An 18,313-nucleotide genomic window follows, 5' to 3' on the forward strand; every position below is an offset into this window, starting at 1 on the left:
TGATTCTATTTTTATTTGGATAAGTTATTGTTGTTAATACAAAATATATAAAACCAGTGGTGGTGGCGACGACAGAGGTGGTGGCGGTAGCGGACTGATGGAAGCGTCAGACGTCAGTGGTGGTGGCGGTGGATTAGTGGTGGTGGTGGCGCCGGTGTAGTAGTGGTGGTGGCAGCGACGGTGGTGGCGTCAATGATGGTGGCAGGCTGGTGGTAGTGGTGCAATAGTGGTGATGGCGGAGGTGGACCGGTGGTGGTGGCGTCAGTGGTGGTGGCGGACTAGTGGTGGTGGCGGACTAGTGGTGGTGGTGCAATGGTAGTGAAGTGGTGGTGGAATACTAGTGGTGGTGGCGGTTGGTAGGTGGTGATCGTTGAAGGTTGGTGATGGAATGGTAGTTGAATGTTAGTGGTGAGGATATTAATGTAATCTAATTTTAATTGGATAAGGTTATTAAAAAGTAGAGACATATTTATTGTTATATAAGGATATATTTATTGGGTGTCAAAATTAGGGACATATAACTAATGTACCTTTTTTTTTACAATTCCATGGAAACAGATTTTCGACCAAACTACCGAACACATGTATTTCCATAGAAAGATAACTATTTCCACGGAATTAACTCCTATCAAACACACCCTAATAAAGAAAAAGGAGAAAATCTTAAGAACCGGAAGCTGGGTAACTATTGACGCTCGTCATAAATTTATATATAAATCGGTGGTTGAATGTGACTCAGTTGGGTATTGTCATCAACGGTCAGGATATAGTATAAAAAATCAATCCGACGATGTAGAAAGACCCTTTCTAAACCCCAAATTCTATCAAAATTCTTCAGTCCCAAACAAAACCCTGGCTATTCATTCAACTTTCTCTTTCAGTCTTCTCCGCCTCTTTCTGTATTTTTCTTTTTGCCGCAACAATGGCGTATGAGGAAGATGTTGAGACTAGGCGAGTTCAAGTCCGTTTCGTGACAAAGCTTCAGGCTCCTTTGAAAGCTCCTACTACATCTATTGCCATCCCTTCCGACCTTACAAGATTGGGTCTTTCTTCGGTTGTCAATAATCTTATCAAAGCTGGTGAGTTTTAAAAATTCAATGCTGTAAATTTGGGGTTTAGTGGTTATTGTATCTAGAAACAGATGATTTTTATTTTTGTATTTTTATTTTAGGTTTTACAGCACCGTGGTGTGGAGTTATAAATATTCAACACTACCCAGTATGTTAATATTCTTACTATTTCATGCTGTAATGAACTTTGCTTAGGAAATTCTGATTGGGAACCTCAACCCTTTGACTTTCTCATCGATGGGGAGCTTGTCCGGATGTCACTTGAACAGTTTCTTCTTGCCAAGGGCATTTCTGTGGTACCTATCTTTCTTAGCACATGATTCCATCTGTTAACACTATGGTTGTTGTTTTGAGGAACCAAATTATTAGAACATTTCAGTTGGTTGATTTGACCCCATTGGGTATGTGCACTCCTGGTGGAAGGGAGAACATTTAGGCCTTTCTGCATGTTCATTGTCTCCTTGCTCCTATCACATAGGACTAAGGGCCTTCTTTATTTTCCATGCGTCAAAATAGACAATTTTTTCTTAAATATGAAGTTTATCCGTACTCGGATTATTTTCCTTCCGTCTCATGTTGTAATCTGTTGTATGCAATACAGGAAAAAGTACTTGAAATTGAATACATAAAGGCAGTAGCACCACGAAAACAGGAAGATCCATGTCTGCATGACGATTGGGTCAGTGCAGTCAGTGGTTCTAATCCAGGGTAAGTGTGTGGATGTTTAATGCATCGAAGCAGTTTATTATACATACTCTATTCTATAATGTGGTCTCAAATAGTTTTCTTACAGTCATCTTAGCAGACCAGAAAGATGTACGCATTAACCTGAGATATTTACTCTTGTATAACAAATAACAATTTGTTGCTTCAATATTGTACACTGGATAAGTCTTTTACATTTGGCTGCGTCACTTTCGATCATTATTGGTATACTTACTCTGATTAGTTCTTTATGGCAGGTTTATTTTGACAGGGTGCTATGATGGTTTTGGAAGGTATGTTTTTCCTGCTATACTAAGTTTATGTTTCTCATTTTGAGGAGCGTGCTGTCTTTACCTTGGAGTTATAAAACTCTGTTGTTCAGAAGCTTTTAAGTTTTACTGAAGTTAATCGTGGAAGGATACCAAAATCCTCAGCTTGAAATCAGTTGTGAATCTTGATCCCCCTCTAAATAGGAGAACAAAAACCATCCTTGTACTTACTAGCATGTCAACGGTTTTACTACAGAAAATGTAGTCTGGGTGTCAAGAATCTGTACACAATAATTTGTTTCTGAATATGGTTGATTTGGTTTGCCATGAAAAAGTCAACAAAAACAGAACTTGATGATCCAGTTTCTAATTTTATTAGGGTGTGGAAAGGTGGATCATGTACCCATATATTGGAGGGACATGGGGATGCTATTACGTCTATTAGTATCATCAATCAGAAAGGTGATTGTCAGTGTAATTTGCCTTCTTTGCAAGTGTCTCTTTCGCAGCTCTGAATTGCTTATCGAATTAATGTGATCTACATTTGTTCACTTACATGTGTTTTGAAAAATCCTCATCTTTTGTTGTAAACGATTTAACAGTGCTTTTCTCCTACAGGTGCTAAGAGCAACTTGACCACACATGTTGCTACTGCTTCTAAAGATAGGACAGTGAGGCTGTGGAAGGTATAATTGAATTACCTGTTAGACTTTGAATTGCAAATTCTGATTGCGCTGTTTAATGTCTTCTATCCTATACAAGTTTGACGCAGAGGAGCCCACTAATAACGTTAGAGCTTTTAAAATCCTGCGAGGGCACTCATCGTCTGTGCAAAGTGTTGCACCACAACCCTCTGGAGAAATGGTATAGTTCTCCACTTTCTAATGGCATGTTAAAGTTAAGTTCATCTCCGTCTGAGCAAGCTGCACACAGGATTTATTGTTTTATGAATACATTTAGGTATGTTCTGGTTCTTGGGATTCTACAATCAACTTGTGGCGGACAAATGAGTCTGATTCAGACGGTGACTTGGTCTCAGTAAAGAAGAGAAAAGTGAACTCTAAGGCCGAGGAATCCCAGCTTGAGGTATGCAGTCTTCATCTTCTCCTGAAATAATTAGCTGACACTTACCTTTTATAAGCTTGTTATCAAGTATATAACTATTTCTTGTTATAACCTATTTCTTCGTTTTCTTTCATCAAAACTCACAGGATAGCTTAACACTAATTTCTGCCTCTTGGTATTCAGGGGGAAGCTGTGAGCTCACTTGTTGGCCATACACAATGTGTGTCTTCTGTTGTCTGGCCAGAAGAGCGAACTATATATTCTGCATCATGGGATCATTCCATCAGAAGTTGGGATGTTGAAACAGGCAGAGATGTCTTGAGCTTGGTATGGAATCCCCAATCTTATGATATCAGTTATATATCGCCTTTTTTGCAAATAAATAAATAAATAAATTATATGTGCTTAAATTTAATCAACTTTGCTTCCCAAGAGAAGCCAAGTGTTACCGGTTAGTTGCTAGCCAGGTTTGGGTATCTGTTATAATAAAAGGAATGTTGCAAATATGATTATTACTTGTTTTATAATAACCATATGTTGTGCATTCTATAGTTCTGCGGGAAAGTTCTCAACGACCTTGATGTTGGAGGTGATAGCTCTGCGCTCATTGCTGCCGGTGGTTCTGATCCTGTTTTAAGAATATGGGATCCTCGAAAATCAGGTGATTTGAATAAAGCTTAGCATAAAGTGTGTATCATGCAGTTTTCTTAAAGAGTTCACCCTCTGTCTCTACACTGTTAAACTTAATATTCATGATACATACAGGTTCTTCAGCGCCTGTCCTGCAGTTTGCATCTCATTCTTCCTGGATCACTGCTTGCAAGTGGCATGACAGCTCGCTGCAACATCTACTCTCATCATCTTATGATGGGAAGGTGATGCTATGGGATTTACGAACCGCGGTATTCTCCTCTTTTCTATTACAATAAGAATGTTATAGCTTTGTGCATAGTTTGTATCTACGATATTGATCTTAATCTTCAATGTATATTCATCTCCTTGCAGTGGCCTCTGGCAGTAATAGAATCTCACAAAGATAAGGTACCTAATTTACACTAGATCGTTGTATCCTAAGCTTATTATGACGGCCTGAGCCTATCCTAACTTCTAATTATGTTTTCTAAAACCTTAGCTTATCCTAACTTCAAATTATGTTTTTCTAAAACGCAGGTATTATGTGCTGACTGGTGGGGCGGTGATCGTGTAGTCAGCGGCGGGGCAGACTCTGACCTTTGTATTTCTTCGGAAGTTTCCATCTTGTAGGGTGAAATTTCCACTTATTTCTTATGGTTGTCTGAGTCAAGTTGTATTCAGTTTTGGTACCAAACTTCTGTATCTTATCTTTCTTTCACAAAATGGAATATGTGAAAAAGAACAGTGTTAGTTTCATCGAACTTATGTATTTTTCTTTTATTTTTCATTCAAAAATATACTCCCTCCGTTCCTTTTTAATAGGCTGGTTTCCTAAAATAAATGTTTCAAAAAAATAGGCTGGTTTCCTAATTAGGAAAGTCAAATGTTACTTTAGTTTTCTGGGACCACTTTTCTCTTAATTTCTTTTGATGACAAGTGTCATGTGGACCATTTCACTATACTTCTTTTGCTGACAAGTGTCATGGGGACCATTTCACTTCACTTATTTTATTGACAAGTGTCATGCGGACCACTTTCAATGATTAGTTCTCTTAATTTCCTTAATTTTCTCCAAAAACAAAACCAGCCTATTAAAAAGGAACGGAGGGAGTAATATGCAAAAAAAACAACAATATTTTCCTCGTATTCTCCATTGACCTTATGCAGATTCAGTTGATCAATGTTGTGCAGATTTATATGTTTATTTATTCACAAACGAGACAATTCCGACGGAGTTTCTTTAATTGTGATTACTAGGAGTGATGTTAACAAAACTATAGAAACTGAAACAGATAGTAGTCCAGTTCACTTCCATTTCTTTGGATTTTGCAGGTGTCGGTAACTTCCAATTCACTCCCATTTCTTTGGATTTTGCAGAAGGTGTAACTTCTTATAAAAATTGCATTTCTTGTTTAGTAAAGCTGCTTTGTCGGCCAAGTGAATAAAAAGGTGACAAAACTCATCGCCAGTGCTAGTTAATCCAAAACAAAATTATATTTAAAGACAGCTCAATGCTGCACAATTCATGCATCCAGTGTGATAGTGCAGTGACCAAGTTATCAGTGAATTTGATTCATCACAGCCAATGGATGTACAAAGAGGAGAGGTCGAATATAGTATCTAGTTGTCTTAGGAGTCTTCCTTTATAAAGTAGCTCTGTGGTAAGCTAAAGTCTTCCTCTTGATTCAGAATTTCCACCTCCTCTTCATCAGACTTCTGTATTTTTTTCCATAGAAGAAATAAAAAAGAAAATTATTTAGCTGCAAATGTGCAAGATATGAGGATGCAATAATGTGAGACAGCTGTTAGTCTTGAATAGAGTTTTACAGAATAACTATTGTTGACTCATACCAGCATATCCAGATTGTAAAAACGATCCAGCAATTGTAATACCTCATCTGGAGAGAACGGTCGATCAAAGCTAGCATATGAATTGACAAAGTGTTAGGCATAACAAAGAGGGTTGAAACTGTGAGAATCTTGAAACAAATCATTGGAGAAGCCTCGAAAACTAACCTTCTTCCCAAATATTCCATTAAACCGTAAAGAATGAAGTGCCGATGTATACCTACGCAGAAACAAAGATTATGATTGCAGAACTCCATAACCAAATGCCAGGATGGTTTAGAGAAGGGCACAAAAGATGATTACCAGCATTGATAAATGAATATAGTGAATCTAGTTCTCACTATTGTTCCTTCCATTCTAACTACATAACAAACCAAATCCTATTTCACCTGGTGCATGAATCCCAAGTCATAAAACTAGATTCAGCGCAACCTTAACGTAAATCTTTGGACGAAGGCTTATGTGTACATACTTCTAATCCCTTATCGAGTAATTTCTTAAATGTACAAATCAAATAGTAGATATGCTCTGACTGCAACCAGACAGTATTTGTAAGCCTTAACATTCAGTACATGCAGCGAGTACCCAGGAAAGAATCAATAGTGAAGTGTTACAGGAGATAGTTTCTTTTCCGAGGAAGATAAAATCCACTTCGAAAATCTGGATGAAGCAAGTGCTTTTATCTCATCTCTCTCCCCTAACCTACTACGAATGAAGAAACTCGCATCCAACTGAACACGGAATCCAGGATGTAGAAGAAAACATAGCAACCCAACATTTGAGTTTTGACACCCAAAATACTACAATTCCTTACTTCTACCATATAAAAGGGAGACCTATACTCCACGAATTCCAACATAGTATCTTCTAATAAATTCTTAGAAGTTAGAACCTAAGACTTCCTACACCGGCTTGATCCCCTACAGGGTATGTTGCTTACGACCAAAAACAAAGCACTAAATCTGGATGAAGAAAGTGCTTTTATCTCATATCTCTCCCCTAACCGGCTTGATCCTCTGCAGGGTATGTTGCTTACGACCAAAAACAAAGCACTAAATTTTGAAACATGCACAACAGTGAGGTCTACCAAACATTTACATCTGAGAAAAAGAGTTATGTCTATAGAGCCTAAAGGAAATGCTTTCGAGATATAATTGTGTTGGGTAATAGAATCAGATGGACCGCGGAGGCCCGTATTCCTTCATCTCAGAGTTTTTAAGTCCTAAGCTCGTTGGACAACTTCAAAAGTGGTTTTCCGTTTGTCGCTTCTTTTCATCACACTAACGCAGCACATGTTGCTCAATGAAGTATATATCCTAGTAGGTCATATTCATGATTTTCGAAAAACTTTTCGATGGTTAAAAATGATGTGTGCCTTATTATTTCAAATTCAAGCTTCTTCATATCAATACTCAGAGCTCATATGACTTCCATATTGGTTAAATGTTTTTGCTTAGAAGTTTAAGAGGTCAGTGTTTACTCAGTTATAGGTCAACATGTGTTCCCCACATGGTTCAGTTTCACCATATGTGGTAGCTTATATGTCATTTTGACCCGATATTCAGACATTACTAAATAGTCTTTAGCCTCTACGTAGAAATCTTTCTATTCCAATAATTATTAAGCCTGTACTTCAAGTACTGTATCGGTAACATTAGAAGCCTAGCTCTTCACAGAGATTTGAATGTAATAGCAGTATCATATGATACTTCAATTTTAATGTAACTGATACAAGTACTGACAAAAACCAAAATCACGAGGACACCCAGCATTTGAGCGTGATCCCTAAATCTAGCATAACATTTACCTAAATGATTGAAGGGAAATGCTAAATAGCATCTCTCATATACACTTGTTGAAGTTGGAAATTAGAACCTAAAGTTTCTAATGCCGGCTTGACACCCCAAGTACTCTTGCTGACTACCAAAAAGCAGAACACTACGTTGTGAAACAGGCATTATAGTGAGGCCTATGAAACATTTACATCTGAGAAAGAGAGGTACATATCCATAACTAACTTATGAAAATCCTTCGAAGTATAACTATGACAGGTAACGCAATCAGATGGACTGTTAAGGCAATCTTTATCAGTGTTTTTAAAAAGGCCTAAGCTCGTTGGACATCTTGGTTCTCCTTTTTCTTTATGTTTTAACTCTTATTCTCACTTTAGCCATGCACAAGATGCTGAATGAACTATATGTCCTTTAAAGGGCAAATTCAAGATCTTCTTCGATTGTGAAAATGGTACGTGCCCAAATTAAGATGCCTCTTCATATCTTATTTGTGTAGCTCATTTGACTTCCATTTGTCCAAATGAATCTAAGAGGTTAGTGTTCATGTTAGAAGTGTAACAAGTGAAAATAAGTTCTACAGATGGTTTCTATTAGGTGCTTGGTTCGCTAGATATGGTTGCTTAAATGTCCTTTTGACTTGAAACTTAAGCATTGTTACTAAGAAGTCTCTAGCCTACAAATGGATATGAAAATGCTCTATGGCCCTCAGTATATGGACACAATATTAACACCGTGATGTGTCAATGATGTGGCTCCTAAATCGTTGGGGTTTTCTAGTCAAATGAGTAAAATTGCTCCTAGTTATATTTTATTTGTTTTCTTGACTTTTTGAAGGTCCCATTTTACTCAGTTGACCAAGAAAAAACCCCAACATTTTAGAAGCCATGTCATCGGCACATCATGGTGTGGTGTTCATATACTGGGGGCCATATAGCATTTTAGAAATGGGTGTTCTTCTAAGTGTTATGGCTGTATTTCTTCAGTATTGGTAACATCGAAGCCGTAGCTCTTCTCGGCCCTTTTCTGTATCTCTGAGCCTTGGATGTAACAGCAGTTCCAAATGATACACTCTGATGTTACTGATATTAGTAATGACAGAACCCCAAATCATCGGGACACCCAAACAGCAACCATGTGTAGAACTTTTTTTTTTTTACTGGAACTTGTTAGTTGTGTTCCCCTGAGCAAGATAACGAGCATTTATTAAAATGATATTGCCTTAAGTAAACACATACCATAATCTTCCAATCAAACAAGGCATTTTGTCTCTAATAAATGCTTGTTATCTTGTGATTGAGGGCACTAGACAGCAAGACTCTTGCTTAATGAGTTTGTGACATAAATACTAACTCATTTGACTTTTAGAAGAAGTCATTGTTCACCTGTTTTCTCTCTATTTTATCGAGGCTAATCGTACAGAAGTCTAACATACAATTTTCACATTTTCTCACATTATACTGGAACATCGAATGGATAAGTTCCACGACCAATTATTTACTAACATGTAAGCTATGAGCGTTAATAGACCAATCACGCATGCATAAGTCTATGAATTTCATGCTCTTGAGTAACTATACTTGTAAATTTGCCAGTCTGTGAAGAAATGCCGTATGTGTATCCAGAATGAAGACTGTAACCAGATCAAAATTCACAATAGCAGAAATTTAACCCATACCAGACCAAAAATTAAGATAAATCATCAAAGATGAAATCATTTGAATAAATACCTTGCAATTTGGCCAGGGGATATATTTCAAGTGCTTCTAACAATCTCAGTTCCAATTCAACCTCCGACTGTTCCTAAACACATTAAAACAAATAGAAACGATCAGAAACCTAATTTCGAAAATTAAAATCATACATAGTGAAATCAAAAAGCTATATAATCATCGAGTCAAATAAACCTTTGGAAGAGAAGATGCTGATGAAGGTGGAGCTTGACTTGGTGAATGTACTGACAAACCATCTTGTTCCTCTTCCCGTCCAACTTCCATATCTCTCATTTTTTTTTCTCTATTTTCTTTCGTACTGTAAAAAAGTAATTAGTCTATGGTTTCTGAGCAAGAAAATTCTAGGGTTTGGGTCATTTGATTTTGATTTGGTATAACCCTACCGCCAAAAGCATTTTAAGAGATTCATTACACGTGTGATTAGCAAAGAGTTGGATATGGGGTGCTGGGATTTTATAGAACGCCCAATTGGAAAATGCTTTTATTAATCAGGAAGAGGGCGCCCAATATGGGGTGTTGGGGTTTTTTGACTCGCCGAGAAGAGGGCGAGTCAAAAATACCCCGCCAAGGAGACTTGTTGGAAGAGACCGAGCCCAAAAGACGCCGAGAAGAGGGCGAGTGGAAGAGATACCACACAAGGAAACTTACAGAAAAGAACAAGCCCAAGAAATGCCGAGAAGAGAACCAGTCGAAAAGACACCGCACTAGGGGACTTGCAGGAAGAGTGCAAGACCAAGAGAACAAAAACAAACAAATAACACCCCAGTTGTTGAAATACCGGTTGACGAGCCCAACGAGAGAAGTATAGGCTGTTGGAAAGACTAAACGCCTTGTCCAAACAGCCGGGGGACTTAATGTAGATGCCTGAAAAATGCCAAGGGAGAAATGACCATATGTGATTTAAACCCAAATGTGATAATAATAGGGTTAAGGAAAGGCTTAAGAGATAATTTGGGCTCAAAGGAGAGGAGTCCTAATGACCCATTACTGGAAGTCAAGATAATAAGTCTAAGAGGAAAGACTAAAGAATCAAACTTATAAAGGAAAAAAGGGTACGCTTGTAAATACTTCTAAAAGGATGGTATTAGATAAGGCCAAGGAGAGAGATGGCTTTAAAAGGAGGTTGATCTCCATTAACAAATCATAGCTAACTTCTTGTGGTTAAGGGAAATTCCTATGACAATCAACAAAAAAGATTTTTTGTTGAGCCACGCGGATGAACAAACTGTGTTTTCCACTATGGTAAACCAGGCAAAATCAACAAATCTGGTTTTCCAGGCCCCGTTAGTATTTCTTTTTAATATAAAATGTTTTGGAGGATAAAGATAAAATATAAAATATAATATTTAGGTGAGATAAAATAGGATGAAGTGAGATAAAATAGGATAAAGTGAATAAAAAAGTATTAAAGAAATCGTTGGGAATCAGGAATTGTACTGGGTGTTCCTGGAATAACCACGGGCGTTGGAAGAAAACTCTCCAGCGGTTGAAGATGGCCTGCGCGTTTTTGGCTCAAACGCCAGCGCTTGTTCCACAATCGTCCGGCCTTCCATCAAGCGCGCGCTACATCATCCAACTCAATGAACAAACCAACAAATTTGTTGGTTTGAACATCCATTTTTCATGTGTTGTTGAGTGCATAGTGGGTGCAAAATCAACAAACTTTAAGTTTGTTCATTCCATAGGAACTGCTCTAAGCATGTACTACTTTCTAGAGTAGGCTTCCGACTCTACTGTGATATTTGTACCTATTATAAGCCGCAGAGAACGAGAGAGAGGGGACGAAAACAAAAATTATTTCTTTAATGACTTGTATTCCTTACTCTTTCATTCTAATGTTATTTCGTATTTTTTAAGACTTTTGATGTTGACATTTCTAGCTTTAGCAGAGGTATCGTTAGTGTTATTTAAAGGAGTAAGTACTCGGTGAATGTAAAACTGATGGATTTCCTTGTGGCGGGAGTGTTATAGGTGGACCAATTTCATGTAATCAAATAGGATTCAAGTTATTAGCTCATCTTTCGAGAAACCACAAAATTATAGAAGTGATCTTAGCATTTCCTTACCTTTTATTTATTTGATTTTAACTTAAATTAGAGGCTGAGTTTTGTTTTGATATGTTATGAGTGATTTTTAGACGGCCATAAGTGATTAAATTATATTGCACGAGTACAATACAAAAATTTATAAAGCTAATTGGTTTTTGGATTTAGTTGTGCACGATAATTGTTTGTGTTGTCAAAAATCCAAAGGACATGTTAAGGGTATACATATATCATAAAAGGAAATTTATTATAAATAATTAATTTTGTTTGTTGATCGATAGTTGTCTGCGACACAAAAAGTAGTTATTGTGTCCAGTTAAGCTAGATAGTTTCAAAAAAGAAGTTGTGTCATTTGAAGTCCGGTTTCTCGAGTGGCGTATCGAAAAGTCTATGTTCGCCAAGGGGTCGAACCCCGACTTGCTGAAAGGGAAGATTTTCCGGTCAGTGACACAAAAGCTCTGTGAGAGTTTTGTGGTAGGAACAACAGTTCCACTTGAGCCATAAGTTTCACTCAATAAGCCATCATAAATGGTGCAAATCATGTTGATCGACTCGATATAGTATTGTATTCCCATAAGACTCCTAACAAGCACTTTATCCATCTTCTTTAGGCTTTATCAAGAGTACGTTTAAGATCATCCAGGATTACCCGATTGGTTCCTTCACCTTTTCCATGACTTTGTGTGTAATATGCCGCATTAGCATATTATGTTTCCCAAAATAAACTTCTTGCCATAAACTATCTCAATCCGTACCAAAGCTACCGCTTCTACCAATTTGGTGAAACAGTTAGTTGTTATTAATAGATATTTGACCCCTCGGGTGCAACACGAAACAAACCAAAAAATATTCAATCTCCATTTATTAAAGGGTCACGTACTCATGATGGGGTACAAATCCTTAGTGGGCCTTTTTGGAAGGGGGTCATACGTTTGACAAACACGAACTTACTCAGGTATTATTTTGCATTTCTCTGCATGTAAGGCCAGTAGTATCCCCGGGATAAGAACGTATGTGCTAAGATCCTTCTACTTGAATGATTTCTGTAACATCCCTCGTATGCCTCGGCCAAAAATTGCTTTCCTACATGTCATAAATTTTTTGATATATTTCTAGCTTGATATTTATCTTCTGGAAGTGCTTGAGCTTAGATGTAACAAATACATGGCAACCTACGGTTTTCAGGATAATTTCCCTTTTAATATCCATTGGATTATTTTCTCATTATTCTCATAAATCAAATTGGATGACCCCACTTCCGCCTTCACTAGCACATATGTGATTTGTTATGGAATGAGTTTCGTGAGTGCTAGGAAATTCATGCAAATCAACGATGATGTATCGCGTGGTATTTAAATCTGCAGCTGATGACAGGTACGCATGGGTCTGCATATATATTTTCAACCCTCGGTTTCTATTTGATAATGAAAACTTCAAACTTCTTTGCTAGTTAAGTTTTATAATCGAGATAATATGTTATGTTTTTTGTTTATTTGATTTATGCGAATTGGTAAACTGATGCATTACTATTTTTTGAGTCGGTTGCAGTTCTTTGTCCAGCGTAGTTTTCATGTCGTATGTTGCAGCTTATTTGACTCGATTATTGGAGGATAAGGATCCTACTCGAATTAACTTTTTTTTTATCTGCAATCTATCTTGAGAGATCAACACACACCCGAATACTTGCTCTATTAGCGTTTGCTGACCCATGAGTGTATAACTTCCAGATTGTATCGCCATATTTTGATAATTATGTCGGGTTCATGATGCACATGGTAAAGAAATTGGATTCCCCTCTTCTACTTCGTGTAGGATTTCCTCGTTATCGGTAGATTCTGACAATGCAATATCATCCACCAAAAACCCTACTAGTAATGATGCTAGTGCATGCCTTATTTTTAGTTGTTCATGGCTCATAAGTGATATCGAAGGCGCCGAGGTAGGTTGCCCATGTAGTTAACCTACTTGAATCATCTGCTTATCCAAGAACCTTCTTCTATGGGTATTCTGTATACACAACAAACCGTCATCTTCCTCATCGTTCGAAGTAAGTTTTAAATGTCTTTTTGCGTGCATCAATGCTAAGGCCACTTTCTAAATTTTTGAGTACCTAGTCTCCGCCTCAGTTAGGGATTTGCTTTTAATATTTCACTAAAGCATGCAATCTTTATTCTATCCAAAGCTTTCCACCTTCTTTAGAGTCTGAAATAAAGGTTTCCATCCAATATTCCAGTGAGATTTTGTACTTCCTTCTTGTTTCTCGGTGGTGGCATCTCAAGTATCACTTTGATATGTTCTAGTTACTCTTTAATTCCTCTATACATCATCATATATCTAAGAAAATGTTCTAGATGTGAGTCCAAGCGAGCACTTGGCGTAGTTCAGTTTTATTATTTAGAGCATAGCTCGGTTAAAGTCACAAGTTTTGGTATGTCAAGCTTGTTGTCAATGTTAGTTGATCAAAACTATGTCTTGATTTATAGTCTATTAAAGTCAGTCCCGAAATAGGATTAAAAACATGGTAGTTAAATACCAAAAATCACCATTCAACCTTGAAGATTGAAGACTAAATATGGCATCAACTGAAACTTCATCAACAAAGGTATGTGACTACTGACTATCCTATTTACTCATATTATCTACCATTCTATCTACTGAGACATGTGGCATGACTTTAGCATAATGATGAACTTTGCAAAGAATATTGCAAGCTATAATGAGTAGTCAAGTTAGTTCTTAAAGTTCACAAACTGTTACCAGTTCACGAACTTGAACTTATAAATATTAAGACTTGATTTTAGTATCTCAATTAACTCACATACACGAACTGGTCGATTTTGAGATAGTATTGGACACTATTTCTTTCAGTATACACGAACTGATTTGCTTAGTTCACGAACTAATTGATTTTATTTTCAAGTACACAAACTTTTTTGCACAGTTCGCTAACTCGTAAATATAAAACTCCAAAATTTTACGAGAAGACTTTTCAGTATACAAACTGTTTTGACAGTTGGCGTATTGATTTGGACTTGTGAAAATTTAAGCTCGTCGATTTAAAACTATTTGACCATAGCTATCTGGCAAACTATATAATGCACTCCCGTTGCTACATCTTCTTTGTGATTCAAAGCAAACTTCTTATATGCTTTATGCATAATCTATTCAAAGAAGTTTATTTTACTTGGTAATTTTATACAAGACAATAGTTCACGAACTTACAGGGGGTTAGTTAATTGGGACTTTTAGAGATATGGAGAGAATTTTTTTGTAAGAGATTTGGAGAGACTCTCTGTAATTCTATTGATTTTGGGGGACTTTCTGAGTGATTTTTAGGAAATCTCAGTGAGTCATTGATTCAAAAATATATATAGGAATTTTACCTTACATACATCAAATAAGAAGAAAAAAGTTCAGAAATTATTTTATAAAATTAATATATAATAAATAATTCATATATTTAATACAAAACAAAAGGAAGAATACAATCAATGAAACGCGTGCCTAATAGAAATTGTCACTATCTTGTCAACCGAAAATTAAACCAAATTGAACACGAACATAATGCATGGGTTGAGATCTCGCATAATGTGGAGTTTTTGGAAAATAATAGTTTTTTTTATATGCATGGAATTTATTATAGCTTATTTGGTTTATTATTATTTCTTCATTGTTTATTTATTTTACTTTTTAAAATATCCTAAAGTCTCTCCAAATATCACCTATTTTGGAGAGACTTTGTTTAAGCCTTTTATGGTATATTTTCACTTAAAAGTCTCTAAAAATCCACCATAACCTTAAATCATTGATTTGGAAATCCAAATCCAATAACAGAGAATTTTAAAGACTTTCAAAAAGTCCCTATCCAATAACAGAGAATTCTAAAGACTTTCAAAAAGTCACTATCCAATAACAGAAACTCTCAAAGATTTACAAAGACTCCCTATCGACTAACACGTGATCTGGAATGTCTCTAAAATTCCTTATAATTGTCAATTGACTAACCCCGTGTTAGCTTTGTTTATTAGCTACTACAAGGTTGTCATCAATATAAAGAGTGAAAAGGAGAGGGTACCAGGTACACCACCAATTCTTTCGATCGGAACTATAAGACAAAACTTATTACTATCAACAAGTAGACCTTCAGAAAAGATTCTTGTGTATGATTGTATGTATGGTTTACCTTTTTTGGAGTTTAGATCAAAGATCCACGAACCTGATTGTATACACGAACCGAGTTCTAACAAGAACAAATCTTGCAATCTATATTCAGGATACGAATTCACAAGAATAATTCTTGTAGGTTTTTATACAGTTTTGGTTAAAAAATGTCTAGGTTGATTACTAAATTAGTTGCTTTTACTTTAATTATATCAAACACAAATATAATGCAGAAGTAAAAGGAAAGCAAGATACATAGAAATTTTGTTAATGAGGAAAACTGCACCTGCAGAAAAACCATGGGTCCTCGTCCATATCTGAAAACCGAACCGTATTAGCCGTTATAGACGCTAGCGTACTACCAAACTTTAGAATGAAATATAGTTGATACCGAATTCACCCTCCGAGAAATTCAGCTACAGTCGTGCTGCTTACGTCTCTTAAACCTCGCAAGGCTCTATGCAATTGATTCCCTTAGCTGACGTCCTTTACAACCTAAGAGTTGCTTCATCCCAAGTGAAGACTTTGTTTTCTCAATATACCGGTTTGATTTCCCTTTAGATATGAATAAAAGTTTTGGAAATCTTGTGTTTATTTTAAACAACTACTAGGTAAAAATTAATATAAAAACAAACTTGTAGAATTAGGGTTTCAAAACTTGTAGAGATACCTAATCTATTATACAACAAGAACAACTAGAAAAATATAGAGAAATCTTGTAAAAATTTTTAAGGAATTTATGAGACACCTTATATGAAGTTTTCTTTCTGAAAAAGCGACAGTCTAACAACCTCACCGAATATTTCGATTAGCAATCTGTATGGACTAACTCCAATATACTTTCAAGAGAATCAACTAGACAGTTAGACTCAATCTTAAGAAAGATATATCAAAGAGTTGATATCTCGATTTCTCGATTCAATCCTTACTCAAGCAAACAGAAATATGCGAGTCTAATGGAATACAAGAGAAATAACTTGGATGGTACCAAAGACCAATATCCAAGGATCAATCAATTTCAATCAACAACCAAAGGTTGTATTTCACAATTGATCGACACAGCACACAACCTGTGATATTTCTATTATATAAAAAAATATAATACGAAAAAGAAATAACACAGACACCAGAAGTTTTGTTAACGGGGAAACCACAAATGCATAAGAAACCCGAGACCTAGTCCATATTGGACACACACTGTATTAAGCCGCTACAGACACTAGCCTACTACAAAACTAACTTCGGTCTGGACTGTAGTTGAACTCCAATCAATCTCACACTGATCTTAGGTACAGTTGCGCTCCTTACATCTCTGATCCCAGCAGGATACTACGCACTTGATTCCATTAGATGATCTTACCCACAACTAAGAGTTGCTACGACCCAAAGTCGAAGACTTTAATAAACAAATCTGTACCATACAGAAAAGTCTACGGTAATATATAAATCTGTCTCCCACAGAAATACCTACGAGTTTTGTTCCGTCTTTTGATAAATCAAGGTGAACATGAACCAATCGATAACCCGGACTTATATTCCCGAAGAACAGCCTGGAATTATCGATCACCTCACAATAATCGACTAGAGAAACAAGATATTGCGGAATCACAAACGATGAGACGAAGATGTTTGTGACTTCTTTTCTATCTTGCATATCGGAGATATCAATCTCAAGCCAATCTTATGATTGTACTCGTACGATAGATACAACAAGATCAGATCACATAACTACAAGAAAAGTAGTTCGGTCTGGATTCACAATCCTAATGAAGTCTTTCAGTCGTTAACCTACAGGGTCTCGAGAAGAAACCTAAGGTTAAAGGAGAATCGACTCTAGCTAACACAACTAGTATCACACATGAGGTGTGGGGATAAGGTTTCCCAGTTGCTAGAGTTTTTCTTTATATATTTTTCAAATCAGGGTTTGCAATCAATGTTAGCTTAGTAACAAAGCATTCAATATCCACCGTTAGATGAAAACATGATTAGATTCAAGCTAATATCTTTCAACCGTTAGATCGAATCTTAGCTTGTTATACACAAATGAAATGTATTTCATTTAGGTTTGAGTAATAGTACCTAAACGTGTACATTTAGTTGGTTCACAACAGTTAACCAAATGGTTAGCCATATGAGCACTTTCATATCAACCATACTCTTCTTTAACACAACTAGTTCAAATGACTCAAATGAACTAGTTAAAGAGTTTTTCAATTGCTTATATCTTTTGAAGATACAATTGAAAAAAAATCGGTTTGATTCACTTGAATCGATTCATGAACATTATAGCCATGGTTTGCACTGATTGCATTCTTTATAATTTAAATGTTTAAGTTCATGAAATGATCCATTTGATAAGGTAACCAGCTTAAGTATGCGTACGGGTATACGTACCTAAGCAACTGGATCCAACCTTAGCAGAAATTCTCGGGTAGAAAACTTCCGCCAGTATGCGTACGGGTACGCATACTTAAGGTGACTGGTTAAAAGTTTTCCAATTACCAAACTCAGCAGATATTCACGGACGTGAACTTCTGCCAGTATGCGTACGAGTACGCATACTTATCCTGTCTCCTTCACCAATTTCGTTTACAAACATATGCATACACTTGGTTCCCGGTTCATGGATTTATACACTAGTGTGCGAACACACTATATCTATCTTACAAAAACAAATATGTTTTGCCAAATATAACGATTCTGGATGGACCTCTTCCAGCGATCGACGACTCCCACTTCTCCTAAGATATGGAAAAGTGAAAGAGATAAATCATGGCCCAAAATGATTCCCCCTTCTGCGCCATCATCCTACGTTTCATATTCTTTTACTATTATTCTTTCACTTATTATGCTTCGGTTTTCATACGTTACAACCAAAGAATCACATTATATGCCATTAACAACGCCATTGACTATGCTTAGAAAACGGCGAGCCAATAGACTCTTCCATAACCACATCTTGCGTTATAAATTAACCTATTTCTTCCGTTATAG

At 36.5% G+C, this 18,313-nt stretch overlaps 2 protein-coding genes across 4 annotated transcripts; one reads left to right on the forward strand and one right to left on the reverse strand.

Annotated features, from left to right (window-relative positions):
- Window positions 1-838: 838 nt before the first annotated feature.
- Window positions 839-4,548, forward strand: LOC113275819 (ribosome biogenesis protein WDR12 homolog). The gene is made up of 13 exons (XM_026525382.1): window positions 839-1,079; window positions 1,266-1,366; window positions 1,672-1,778; window positions 2,033-2,068; window positions 2,424-2,506; window positions 2,663-2,730; window positions 2,807-2,908; window positions 3,005-3,130; window positions 3,293-3,436; window positions 3,662-3,770; window positions 3,875-4,011; window positions 4,115-4,150; window positions 4,280-4,548. Exons 1-13 carry the CDS (start codon window positions 923-925, stop codon window positions 4,370-4,372), a joined length of 1,299 nt encoding a protein of 432 aa, XP_026381167.1. The 5' UTR covers window positions 839-922; the 3' UTR covers window positions 4,373-4,548.
- A 669-nt stretch (window positions 4,549-5,217) lies between these two features.
- Window positions 5,218-9,497, reverse strand: LOC113275820. Of its 3 annotated transcripts, none has more exons than XM_026525384.1 (5): window positions 9,288-9,497; window positions 9,111-9,177; window positions 5,759-5,810; window positions 5,594-5,663; window positions 5,218-5,458 (listed from the first exon to the last, which is right to left on the reverse strand). In XM_026525384.1, the coding sequence occupies exons 1-5, from the start codon at window positions 9,384-9,386 to the stop codon at window positions 5,372-5,374; spliced, it is 375 nt and encodes a 124-aa protein (XP_026381169.1). In that variant the 5' UTR covers window positions 9,387-9,497; the 3' UTR covers window positions 5,218-5,371. The 3 variants fall into 3 exon arrangements, with proteins under 3 accessions (XP_026381169.1, XP_026381170.1, XP_026381168.1); XM_026525385.1 differs by having other exon boundaries at window positions 5,636-5,663; window positions 9,111-9,183; window positions 9,288-9,494; XM_026525383.1 differs by having other exon boundaries at window positions 9,111-9,183; window positions 9,288-9,485.
- Window positions 9,498-18,313: the final 8,816 nt, after the last annotated feature.

This window comes from Papaver somniferum, chromosome 4 (assembly GCF_003573695.1).
Source record: "Papaver somniferum cultivar HN1 chromosome 4, ASM357369v1, whole genome shotgun sequence".
Classification (NCBI taxonomy): Eukaryota; Viridiplantae; Streptophyta; class Magnoliopsida; order Ranunculales; family Papaveraceae; genus Papaver; species Papaver somniferum.